A 14,084-nucleotide genomic window follows, 5' to 3' on the forward strand; every position below is an offset into this window, starting at 1 on the left:
CATGGACTACCGTCGGAAGATCCTCACCTACACCTAAAGTCATTTTTGGGAGTTAGTGACTCATTTCGATTTCAAGGAGTGGATAAAGATGTGATTAGACTGAGCTTATTCCCATATTAATTGAGGGATGGTGCTAAATCATGGTTGAATACCTTAGCACCGGGAACAATTGATTCATGGAATAGTCTAGAAGAGAAATTTTTTATCAAGTATTTCCCACCCACGAGAAATTCACGGTTCAGAAATGAGATTGTTGCTTTTCAATAGTTTGAAGATGAGACACTAAGTGAAGCTTAGGAGAGATTTAAGGAGATGGTTAGAAAGTGTCCTCACCATGGACTACCTCATTGTATACAAATGGAGACTTTCTACAATGGATTAAATATTGCTACTAAACAAGTAGTTGATGCTTCCGCCAATGGAGCTATTTTGTCAAAGACATACAATGAAGCATATGAGATTTTAGAGAGAATAGCATCTAACAATTGTCAATGGGCCGATGTGAGAAGCAACCCAGGAAGGAAGACTCAAGGAGTACTTGAAGTTGATGCTTTGTCCTCTATCAATGCTCAACTAGCTTCGGTGACTAATATTTTACAAAATCTAGCGTTGGGGCAAGACTCCATGATTAAAGCACCAGTCCATACAGCTGCTGTAATTAACCAGACAGCAGCCGAATCTTGTGTATGTTGTGGAGAGGAACACACCTTTGATCAATGTTCAAGCAATCTGACCTCAATTTTCTATGTCGGGAATCAAGTTAGTCAAGGCAACCCACTTATAATCCGGGGTGGAGAAATCATCCAAATTTCTCATGGAAGGGACAAGGCTCGTACAACCAACAAATGCCCCTTAAAGCAAATTACCCTCCGGGTTTTGGATTATAAAATCAATTGACATATGGTTCTCAACAAGCCACCACCACCCAAGGGGAAGGAACTAGCCAAGCTCAACACATACCGGGAATATCGCTTTAGAGCCTAATAAAGGAATATATGGCTAAAAATGATGCTGAGATACAAAGTCAACAAGCATCATTGCGAAATTTGGAAGTTCAAGTAGGTCAATTAGCAAATGAGTTACGAAATAGACCTCTTAGTAAGCCTCTACTCCACCCGTTGTGAAGCCTCCTAAAACACAGACATCAGTCAGCAGTGGACAAGAAAGCAAAATATACACACCAACACCTCCTTTTCCACAAAGAATAAAAAAAAAAGAAGGAAGAAGCCAACTTTGAGAAGTTCATGGACATATTTAAGGAAATTCACATAAATATATCATTAGTTGAAGCTTTGAAGCAAATGCCAAATTATGTGAAATTCTTGAAGGATGTGCTCACCAATAGAAGAAAGTTTGAAGAATTCAAGGTGGTACCATTGAATGAAGAGTGTAGTGCAATATTGAAAAACAAGATCCCGCTAAAGGAGAAAGACCCCGGTTCATTCACAATTCCAATATCAATAGGAGGGAAGAAGCTAGGTCGAGCATTATGTGATTTGGTATCAAGCATTAATCTAATGCCGCTGTCTATTTACAAAAAGTTAAGTATTGGTGAAGCTAGACCAACTACAGTCACTCTTCAACTAGCAGATCGATCTTTCACTTATCCCGAAGGAAAGATTGAGAACATCTTAATTCAAGTTGACAAATTCATATTTCCGGCAGATTTTATCATTTTAGATGATGAAGCCTATCATGATGTTCCAATTATTTTAGGGAGACCATTTTTAAAGACCGGAAGAACATTAGTCGATGTCTACAAAGGAACCATCACATTAAGAATGGGTGACCAAAAAGTTGAATTTAACATCAATGACAGCATGAAATATCCAGCAGTGACAGAAGAATGCTCAGCAGTGTATGAATTGACAGAACAACCAGCGACCGAGGAATGGGATGATGGGGAAAGCGGGCAGGAAGAAGACAACAGCTGAAATTACAGAATAGAACCGTTACCAGATTTAGGTGAATTTAGCACAGCTTTTGAGTCACTAGAATGTGAGGGAAGAAAGAATTCACCGATGAGACCATCTATTGAGGAAGCGCCGCAGCTGGACTTGAAACCACTACCACCTAACCTTAAGTATGCTTATTTAGGTGACAAGAAGACACTACCCATCATCATCTCAACGACACTATCCTCGACTCAAGAGGATATGCTCCTAGAAACATTGAAGAAGCACAAGGGGGCGATAGGTTGGACATTGGCGGATATAAAAGGAATTAGCCCTTCACTATGCATGCACAAAATACAATTGAAGGAAGGAAAAGTTAAGTCCATTGAGCAACAAAGACGATTAAATCCCATAATGAAGGAGGTTGTTAGAAAGGAGATTCTCAAATGGCTAGATGCTGGAATAATTTATCCAATTGCAAACAGCAGCTGAGTCAGTCCTATTCAATGTGTTCCGAAGAAAGGAGGGATAACAGTAATGGCAAATGAGAACAATGAGTTGATCTCCACTAGAATAGTGAATGGATGGAGAATTTGCATGGATTATAGAAGGCTAAACAAAGCGACACGTAAGGATCATTTTCTTTTACCATTCATTGATCAAATGCTTGATAGGCTTGCTGGAAAGTCACATTATTGCTTCTTGGATGGTTATTCGGGATACAATCAAATTACAATCAGTCCAGAAGATCAAGAAAAAACTACATTCACATGCCCATATAGAATTTTTGCCTTTAGACGAATGCCCTTTGGACTATGTAATGCTCCAGCGACATTTCAACGTTGCATGATGGCCATTTTTACAGATATGGTAGAAACATTTATGGAGATATTCATGGATGATATTTCGGTTTATGGAGAATCTTTTGAGACTTGTTTGTGCAATTTAGGGAAGGTTCTACAAAGATGTGAAGAGAAGAATCTTGTACTGAATTGGGAAAAATGTCATTTTATGGTCAATGAGGGAATAGTGTTAGGCCACAAGATCTCAAGAAGAGGAATAGAAGTTGATAGAGCCAAGATAGAAGCTATTGAAAGATTGAATCCACCTACGTCAGTTAAAGGTATAAGAAGCTTTTTGGGCCATGCAGGGTTTTATAGGAGGTTTATTAAAGATTTCTCCAAGATTGCAAAACCATTGTGTAGTTTGTTGGAGTCAAATAGAAAATTCGTTTTTGACAAACAATGCATGACTGCCTTCCAAGCATTAAAGACAGCGCTGACCACAACTCCTATAATGTCAACACCCGATTGGAATTCACCATTTGAGTTGATGTGTGATGCTAGTGGCCATGCTGTGGGGGCAATGTTAGGACAGAAAAAGGGGAAGGTACTTCATCCTATCTATTATGCCAGCAAAACATTGAATGAGGCTCAAGTGAATTATACAACAACTGGAAAAGAATTGTTGGTCGTAGTATTCGCTGTTGAAAAGTTCAGAGCTTATTTATTTGGAGCGAAGGTGAAAGTGTACACTAACCACGCAGCAATCAAGCACCTAATGATGAAACCGAATGCCAAGCCAAGATTAATTAGATGGATTCTACTGTTACAAGAGTTCGAGATAGAAATCGTGGACACGAAAGGAGCTAATAACCATGTAGCAGATCACTTATCTAGAATGGAGAACATGGAAGAAAAGGTCAATAGCAAAGAAATTGATGATGCATTTTCGGATGAACAGCTGCTTGGGATAAACAGCAGTAGCAGAATGACAGCAACTCCATGGTATGCAGACATAGCAAAATTTTTTGCTTGTGCCATCATACCCGAAGAGAAAAATTATCAACAAAGGAAGAGGTTTTCCATGAATCCAAAAGTTACATTTGGGATGAACCAAGGTTTGAATTAGGGCTTGGATGGAGTCATACATTAACCTAGTATTAGCATCTACTCCACCCGCTGGGGGTGTAGCTTCAGGTGCGACTTGGAGTGGTAGGGTAGGCTGGGTGATGGTGTTAATGTAACACATGCGGAAGCAATTTGGATCTTAGGCACTTTTAGAACATCAATTATTGTAAATGACTAGCATGTTCATAAGTATTAAAACTTAATGAGTTTAAATACTAACCTTTTGTAGTTCAAACTCCTTTTGCCTCACTAACCGATTTCGAACCACCACTAGTGTCTTCTCCACTATTCTCCGGCCTTAGAACGGGATTGTGGAATCCGGGGAGTGACTAAACTTGGGAGGGATTTTGTATACGTGAAAGAGAGTGCTTGTGAGAGGTTTTTCATCAAGATGAAGAATCCCTTCCAAGTATCATGATCACTCTATTTAAAGAGTCAAGTTTGCATGTTCATGCAAACTTGAGATCACCAAATCTTGACACTTAAAATTCCACTCAAATGTTTGAGATTATGTGGCAAGCATGCATGTTTGAGTTAACCAAATTTTGACACTCAAAATTCCACTCAAACTTGTGGGGTTTATTTGGCAAACATGCAAGTTTGGTTAAACCAAATTTTGACACCTCAAAATTCCACTAACATGATTTTTCCATTAGATGAAAGTCAACATTTTGACTTTCTTCATTTTAATTAGATGAAAGTCAACATTTTGACTTTCTTCATTTTAATTCAACAATTAATTTGAATAATGAATTTCAAATTAAAGTAACATTAAATAATTAATTAAACTATTTAATTAATATTTAATATTAATTCAAATGCCAATCCCAGTCAATTCCGACACATAATTGATTAAGATATTTAAATCTTATTTAAATATCTCAGATTCTCTCTTTTCGCTTATTTCGTAAATAAAATAAAATTGCGGTTAAATATATCGTATATATGTAACGCATATTCCCTAATTTGAATTCGAACACTTCGAACTCACTTGTCACACTGTTCTATGGTTTAGTCCGATATGAGCTAGCAGAGGGACCTAATGGACCTATAGATCATGGGCTCCAACGATTCAAGATTAACCGATTAAACTCATTAACCTGGTTAACCAACATTCGTTAACTACTAGGACACTCCACTATAGCCTAGTAGTTGCACTCCCCTCACTATAGATATATTTCTGTCCATCTGATATAACCATGATTAGTAAGTCGATCCTTCACAGGTTGTTCGTAACTAGAGCTGGGTCAATTTACCGTTTTACCCCTGAAGTTACTTCTTGTTCCTTATGTCTCACTGATCCTCTAATAAACAATTGGTTTGTGGTCCAACCAGTAAACCGAATCCCTCTCAGGCCAATGAGAGGGTGGGGCCCCTTGTTCAAGACCTGGAGTCAGTGCTTAAGGGAACTACCTTTCTTCTATCCCTAAAAGTGGGTAGGAGTGAATTTCGTCTTGCACCCCACGTCCCCAGCCATTCACCCAGTCTTACCCCTGAAATGGGAGGCCTGTTGAGTCGGCGAACTAGAGCCACTCTCACCCATGCAAATCTAAGGATAATTCCGAATAAACAGGAGTTCATGGTTAGCTCAGGATTAAAACCGGGTTACCTAGGTTATCGAATGAAAAGAAAATCAGTCTCAACAGTAAACGACTTTATAAAGTGAGAGTGGTTTTCTTCATGGTCCGATCTTATGCAATACTCATTGCATAGGACGCCCCCACTCACATGTCTCCACATGCACAATTTAGTGATCGCATTGTTTATATCATATACAAAAGTGGGCCGCATCCATAGTGTCCCTAGAATAAGGTACTCAGCCTTATCCTTATACTATAGATCATTTTGACTATATACTTGAACTTGATCCACTCTTATGTCTCTACATATAGTTCAAGTAGTCATACTATAGCCAGAGTGTTCTTAGTTTATTGGATTTAGATTAATGATCGTAAAGTTCACTTTATTCAATAACAATTTTTTCTGAATAAACAACAATAATAACTTTATTGAAAATAGAATATATCTTTGTTTACAAACTATGAGTTTTAGGACATAAAACCCAACAAACTCCCACTTGGACTAAAACTCTAGTGGGGTTTTATAACGTTGAGTAGAGGGAAATACAATAAACTAGGGCATCACATACTCATGCCTTTTCTCCCACTTGCCCTAGATTGCATAACTCGTAGTCCTAGACTCACTAGGTGCCCTTCAAACACTTTAGCCGTGAGGGGCTTTGTAAATGGATCAGCAATGTTGTGTTCTGAAGCTATCTGTGTGACGATCACATCTCCTCGTTGCACAATCTCCCTTATGAGATGATATTTGCGCTCAATATGTTTTCCTCGCTTATGGCTTCTTGGTTCTTTTGAATTTGCAACTGCTCCACTGTTATCACAATAAAGAGTGACGGGAAGATGCATATTTGGAACGACTTCCAAATCAGTTAAGAACTTCCTAAGCCATACAGATTCTTTCGCTGCTTCACAAGCAGCAACATACTCAGCCTCCATGGTGGAATCAGCAATGCAACCTTGCTTTATGCTTCTCCATATTACTGCTCCTCCGTTCAGAGTGAAGACAGATCCTGATGTCGATTTCCTTGAATCTACATCGGTCTGAAAATCTGAGTCAGTGTACCGTGTAAGGATCAGATCCTTAGCACCGTACATTAGCATATAGTCCCTCGTTCTCCTAAGATACTTGAGGATATTCTTAACGGCAGTCCAATGAGTACGTCCCGGATTGGACTGATATCTGCTGACAATTCCCACAGCATAGCATATGTCGGGTCGGGTACATAGCATAGCATACATCAGACTACCGACCGCTGATGCATAGGGAATGTGTTTCATATCCTCAACTTCTTGAGGTGTCTTAGGACTTTGTTCCTTCGACAAATGAACTCCATGCCTGAAAGGTAATAATCCTTTCTTGGAGTCCTGCATCTTATATCGAATCAACATTTTGTCGATGTACGATGCTTGAGACAAAGCTAGTGTTTTGTTCTTGCGATTTCGAACAATTTGGATTCCAAGAACAAACTGAGCCTCTCCCAAATCTTTCATTTGGAATTGTGTCGCCAGCCAATGCTTAATGTCAGTCAGAATTCCCACATCATTTCCAATTAGTAGGATATCGTCAACGTACAACACCAGGAAAGCTACTGTAGAGTTGACTATCCTTTTATAAACACAAGGTTCGTCAACATTCTGTTTAAAGCCATAAGATTTGATCGCAGTATCAAACTTTATGTTCCAAGATCGAGATGCTTGCTTCAACCCATAAATGGATCTTTTAAGCTTGCAAACCCTTTGCTCGTGATCCTGTTCAATGAACCCCTCTGGTTGAGCCATATAGATACTCTCTTCAAGATCGCCGTTTAGAAAAGCTGTCTTAACATCCATTTGCCAAATTTCATAATCATAAAATGTGGCAATAGACAAGAGTATTCTAATTGATTTAAGCATAGCAACAGGTGAGAAGGTTTCTTCATAGTCCACCCCCTCTCTTTGGGTATAACCCTTTGCTACTAGTCTTGATTTAAAGGTCTGTACCTTACCGGTTTTGTCTCGTTTTCTCTTATAGATCCATTTGCAACCAATAGGTTTTACCCCATCTGGTTGATCTACAAGTTCCCAGACTGAATTGAAGTACATTGACTCCATTTCAAGATTCATGGCTTTAATCCACTGATCTCTATCAACATCATTCATTGCCTGTTTATAGGACAATGGATCCTCAACGCCATCATCAGGTATGATGACTTGAGTTTCTATCAAACCCAAGTAACGATCGGGTTGAGTTATAAACCTCCCACTACGTCGAGGCATTCTCAACTTTTGAGAAGGATGTGATTGACCAGAAGTGTCAGCTCCATCAACAACTCTGGTTGAACGACCAGCTTGATCAACAACTCTTGTTGTTTTATCAGTAACTTCTTTAGAAATCTCACTTAATACTAGTTTGCTACGAGGTTGATGATTTCTTACGTGATCTTCCTCTAAGAATGTAGCGTTCGTTGATACAAACACTCTATTTTCTTGAGGATCATAAAACAAACCACCTTTCGTCTCTTTGGGGTATCCTACGAATAGACATAATTTTGAACGACGTTCTAATTTCTTGGGATTTTGCAACAACACATGTGCTGGACATCCCCAAATTCTGAAGTGACGTAAACTACCTTTACGCCCTTTCCATAACTCATAAGGTGTTTCTGAAACACTCTTAGTAGGAACCATGTTCAAAATGTATGTAGCAGTCTCCACTGCATATCCCCAAAACGGATCGGGTAATTGAGCGAAACTCATCATGGACCGAACCATGTCCAATAGAGTTCTATTTCTCCTTTCTGATACACCATTTTGTTGAGGCACACCAGGGGCTGAGAGTTGAGACCTTATTCCATGTTCTATCATATAGTCCTGAAATCTTAAATCCATGTACTCTCCTCCTCGATCTGATCGAAGTGTTTTAATAGTTTTACCTAATAGATTCTCAACCTCAGTCTTATACTCTCTGAATTTTTCAAGAGCTTCCGACTTGTGATGCATTAGGTAAAGATAGCCATACCTTGAATAATCATCAATAAAACTGATGAAATATTCATACCCTCCTCGTGCTTTGACATTCATTGGACCACAGAGATCTGTATGCACGAGTTCTAAGGTTTCTTTGGCTCTATAGCCTTTTTCGCAAAATGATCGTTTAGTCATTTTACCCTCAAGACAAGACTCACATGGAGGTAAAGAATTGTCTTCTAACTTATTTAGAAGTCCTCTTTTAACCAATCTCTCAATCCTATTGAGATTAATGTGGCCTAGTCTTAAGTGCCAAAGATAGGTATTAGGAGAAATCTTTTGTCGCTTATTTTGAGTTTCAGCTGTTTTAAACATCTCAATATTTAAAATAGCTTTTGTTTTGCTCGGTTTTAACATATATAAGTTGTTTTCTAGTTTTGCAGAACAAATATGAATACCTCTTTTGCAAATGAACACTTCATTGATTTCAAAAGATACTTTATACAACTGTTCTAATAAACAAGAGATGGATATTAGATTTCTTTTCATTCCAGGAACAAAAAGTACATTATCTAATATAATGAATCTATCTCCAAAAAACAACTTTAAATTTCCTACTGATCTTGCTGAGACAACCTCTCCTGTTCCAACCCTGAGTGTTATCTCGCCGTCCGCAAGCATTCTCCAGGAGCTAGTTTCCTGGTAAAAAGAACAAATATGATTAGTCGCCCCTGAATCTAGTATCCAAGTTGAGTTGTCATACTCTACTAAACACATTTCTACAACGAGTAAATCATATTTACCTTGTTGTATCTTTTCGGCTTTCTTCTCTGCAAGGTATTTTGGGCAGTTTCTCTTCCAGTGCCCGTTTTCGTTGCAATGGAAACATTTTCCTTTATCTACCTTTTGAACCTTGTTCTTGCGGTTAGTAGGAATCTTATTTTTCCCTTTTCCCTTCTTCTTCATCAAAACACTTTTAGAAGTTGAAGGTCCAGACTTATTTTTGGAGGACGATCCTCGTAGTAATTTCTTGGAGATGGCAACATTTGCTTCTCCTGTTTGTCCCTTGTTTGTTAAGAGGGATTGATAAGTCTGTAGCTCATTGAGAAGAGCAGTCAAGTTATATTCTATTTTGTTCATAACCACATTGGTGCGGAACTGGAAGAAGCTCTTCGGAAGAGACATCATGATAAAACTGACTTGACTCTTCTCATCAATGACAGCTTCATTTTCTTCTGCCACATTGAAATGGACCATCATGTCCAGGACATGTTCTCTAACTGAGGTCCCTTCTTTCATACGACAGTTGTAAATGTATTTTATGGCTTCATGTCTAAGGGAGAAGGACGGTTGTCCAAACATCCCTTTTAGAGATTCCATAATCTCTTTAGCAGTACCCATAACATCGTGTTTCTTAGCCAAAACATCAGATATGCTGGCTAGAATGTACACTCGGGCTTTGTCATTTGCCTTTATCCATCTGTCATATGCATCCCGAGCTGTTCGGTTTGCATTTGAGTTTGGGTTTGGAGGACACTCCTCAGTTAAAACAAACTTTAAATCATCAATGACCAGTATTGTGTTTAGGTTTGATTTCCAAGTTGTGTAGTTGTCGCCGTTTAATTTCTCAGAAGCGAGTAATTGTACTATTGAGTTTGTCATGCTGTGATATAAAGAAAATTCTATTAGTGATTTTGACTTAATCCTGTTTAATCCAATCAGTTTTAGCAAATGTAATAATGTACCCAAATCATTATTGATTTGCAACGATACTTTAGTGACTTAGAGCAACTGCTACCGAGGGGCAGTCAATCACTCATTCACTAAACCAAGACATTCTTGACTTAAACACTAATCCCAGAATAACTCTTGTTCCTATAGTGTTTTAGTTATCGCTATTTTGGTCAAGAATATACTAACTCTTAGTAATTCTTCGCAAGTGTGACCCACCAATTTCAGACCTCAGAAATCGGCCCCAACAACGCTATCGAATGAAAAGGCCAAAGTTGGGAATGGACCTAAGAAATCCTATCCATTTCTGGAGTTTGCGTTGTTCCGACTCCCATGTTACGACCCTCCGAATGGGTAGTTGCTCTAGGGCAACATGCAGGCGGAACATGGGAATCTCACGGTGCAACCTAGTGGTGGAGACCATAGGACGTGTTGACTTCCTTCTCCCACTTACTATAAATACTTTCTCAATTCCCCTTGTTATTGACTCATGCAAATACCTTCCGAATGGAGGACGCTCCCAGGGCGACACGAGGCCGAGCATGAATCTCACTGTGTGAATTTTACAGAGAGCGTGAAGAGAAAACGATGTATCTTATACACCATTTTCCTCCCACTAAGTATTTTATATGGTTGGGTATACTCATTACTTAAGTATATTCCGGCTAATTAAATGTAACTTAAGTCTAGGTGATTTTTCTAAATCTTAAATCACTTAAGCATGCTCATAAAACTCGGCTAACTAAGCTCAAGTACTGGTCCGATCTCCAGGTAGTAGGTGTTCCGTAAACCGTCAACTTAAGTACCTTCAGCCTTAGACAAGATCGTGCCAGGTGAGCTTTCTCGTAACCGCAATTTTATAAGACATCGACCCCTTTTAACTGTTAAAATTGATCGTGCTCGGTTCTTAACCCTTAGTGAGCATGCTGTTATCTTTATTATAGATTTTAACGTCTACCTCATTTTATGACGTTGAAAATAACCTATAACATGTTTTATATAACAATTTATATAATCATCCATTCCATGCAATAATATAACAATTTATATCTATCACTCATGGAACCCTAAGACATGCATACTATACATTATAACACTTATAACATACTTGGAATGCATGAAACATGCTTAGCCTATGGTGGGATTTTAAATCTATATGACATACTTTATGCATATACATTTACTATTTAATTAAAACATACATTCATAATGCATAATTAATTAAACACACTAAAGTGGGTTGGTTTTGGCATTTTAAAGCAAGCAATTAACTAAATTATTACATTAATAACTAAAAATAACTTGAGCCGCTCCCGACGATCACGAACTGGACCAACCAACCCTTAAAAACGTTCAATCGGTCCCCAACGACAGAAAAATCACCCGAACCGCCTCTTCCATCCTCTTCGGTTCAGCTTGCTTATCTCTTCCATTTTCGATCAATTACAACCTAAAGTGGACTCTAATGACTTTATAAAAATTACAGACCTTTCTTCATTTATTAAAGCCCATACACCTTAGGCTTATTACAATAATTGTATCAAATGGAAGCATAAAAAAAATGCCAAAACCAAAACCATCCACTTTAGCAACCACAAATTTCATGCATGAAATGGTACCCACCATGATCAAATTAATGTAAATAAAGTGCCTAAAACTTGCTCTGATACCAATTGATGGTGTTAATGTAACACATGCGGAAGCAATTTGGATCTTAGGCACTTTTAGAACATCAATTATTGTAAATGACTAGCATGTTCATAAGTATTAAAACTTAATGAGTTTAAATACTAACCTTTTGTAGTTCAAACTCCTTTTGCCTCACTAACCGATTTCGAACCACCACTAGTGTCTTCTCCACTATTCTCCGGCCTTAGAACGGGATTGTGGAATCCGGTGAGTGACTAAACTTGGGAGGGATTTTGTATACGTGAAAGAGAGTGCTTGTGAGAGGTTTTTCATCAAGATGAAGAATCCCTTCCAAGTATCATGATCACTCTATTTAAAGAGTCAAGTTTGCATGTTCATGCAAACTTGAGATCACCAAATCTTGACACTTAAAATTCCACTCAAATGTTTGAGATTATGTGGCAAGCATGCATGTTTGAGTTAACCAAATTTTGACACTCAAAATTCCACTCAAACTTGTGGGGTTTATTTGGCAAACATGCAAGTTTGGTTAAACCAAATTTTGACACCTCAAAATTCCACTAACATGATTTTTCCATTAGATGAAAGTCAACATTTTGACTTTCTTCATTTTAATTAGATGAAAGTCAACATTTTGACTTTCTTCATTTTAATTCAACAATTAATTTGAATAATGAATTTCAAATTAAAGTAACATTAAATAATTAATTAAACTATTTAATTAATATTTAATATTAATTCAAATGCCAATCCCAGTCAATTCCGACACATAATTGATTAAGATATTTAAATCTTATTTAAATATCTCAGATTCTCTCTTTTCGCTTATTTCGTAAATAAAATAAAATTGCGGTTAAATATATCGTATATATGTAACGCATATTCCCTAATTTGAATTCGAACACTTCGAACTCACTTGTCACACTGTTCTATGGTTTAGTCCGATATGAGCTAGCAGAGGGACCTAATGGACCTATAGATCATGGGCTCCAACGATTCAAGATTAACCGATTAAACTCATTAACCTGGTTAACCAACATTCGTTAACTACTAGGACACTCCACTATAGCCTAGTAGTTGCACTCCCCTCACTATAGATATATTTCTGTCCATCTGATATAACCATGATTAGTAAGTCGATCCTTCACAGGTTGTTCGTAACTAGAGCTGGGTCAATTTACCGTTTTACCCCTGAAGTTACTTCTTGTTCCTTATGTCTCACTGATCCTCTAATAAACAATTGGTTTGTGGTCCAACCAGTAAACCGAATCCCTCTCAGGCCAATGAGAGGGTGGGGCCCCTTGTTCAAGACCTGGAGTCAGTGCTTAAGGGAACTACCTTTCTTCTATCCCTAAAAGTGGGTAGGAGTGAATTCCGTCTTGCACCCCACGTCCCCAGCCATTCACCCAGTCTTACCCCTGAAATGGGAGGCCTGTTGAGTCGGCGAACTAGAGCCACTCTCACCCATGCAAATCTAAGGATAATTCCGAATAAACAGGAGTTCATGGTTAGCTCAGGATTAAAACCGGGTTACCTAGGTTATCGAATGAAAAGAAAATCAGTCTCAACAGTAAACGACTTTATAAAGTGAGAGTGGTTTTCTTCATGGTCCGATCTTATGCAATACTCATTGCATAGGACGCCCCCACTCACATGTCTCCACATGCACAATTTAGTGATCGCATTGTTTATATCATATACAAAAGTGGGCCGCATCCATAGTGTCCCCAGAATAAGGTACTCAGCCTTATCCTTATACTATAGATCATTTTGACTATATACTTGAACTTGATCCACTCTTATGTCTCTACATATAGTTCAAGTAGTCATACTATAGCCAGAGTGTTCTTAGTTTATTGAATTTAGATTAATGATCGTAAAGTTCACTTTATTCAATAACAATTTTTTCTGAATAAACAACAATAATAACTTTATTGAAAATAGAATATATCTTTGTTTACAAACTATGAGTTTTAGGACATAAAACCCAACACTGGGGTGGAGGTTCTACTTGTTGTGGAGGCTCTACTGGTGGTGGAGGCTCAGCTTGCATTGGAGCTAGAGGAAGTAGCTCAACTGGTGGTAAGACTGGGGCGGTGTAACTGTTACTGACCCAGTCTCTGATCTTTCTTGAGGTGGGCCCTCTACTGCCACACCTCGTCCTACTTCTCTTCGACGGGGTCACCCCCATCCTCGTCTTCCTCTTCCTCTTCCCCTTTCTCTTCCTCGTCCTCGTCCTCTAGGCATGGTTCTATAAACCAATATAAGGTTGCTTAAGTCTAAGGCCTTAATACTATGCATATACATAAATAACAATACACACACTATACAATACATCGTAACGCCAAAGAAGTAAACATTCATCATGCTAA

At 38.3% G+C, this 14,084-nt stretch overlaps 1 protein-coding gene and 1 non-coding gene across 2 annotated transcripts; one reads left to right on the forward strand and one right to left on the reverse strand.

Annotated features, from left to right (window-relative positions):
* Positions 1 to 235: 235 nt before the first annotated feature.
* Positions 236 to 341, reverse strand: LOC147790223 (small nucleolar RNA R71). The gene has a single exon (XR_015423055.1). It is a non-coding gene; the product is annotated as a small nucleolar RNA R71 (small nucleolar RNA).
* A 960-nt stretch (positions 342 to 1,301) lies between these two features.
* LOC147790224 (uncharacterized) lies at positions 1,302 to 1,934 on the forward strand. The gene has a single exon (XM_087128638.1). It carries the CDS (start codon positions 1,302 to 1,304, stop codon positions 1,932 to 1,934), a length of 633 nt encoding a protein of 210 aa, XP_086984764.1.
* The last annotated feature ends 12,150 nt before the right edge of the window (positions 1,935 to 14,084 follow it).

This window comes from Cucurbita pepo, chromosome 11 (genome assembly GCF_057944985.1).
Source record: "Cucurbita pepo subsp. pepo isolate OVF chromosome 11, ASM5794498v1, whole genome shotgun sequence".
NCBI lineage: Eukaryota > Viridiplantae > Streptophyta > Magnoliopsida > Cucurbitales > Cucurbitaceae > Cucurbita > Cucurbita pepo.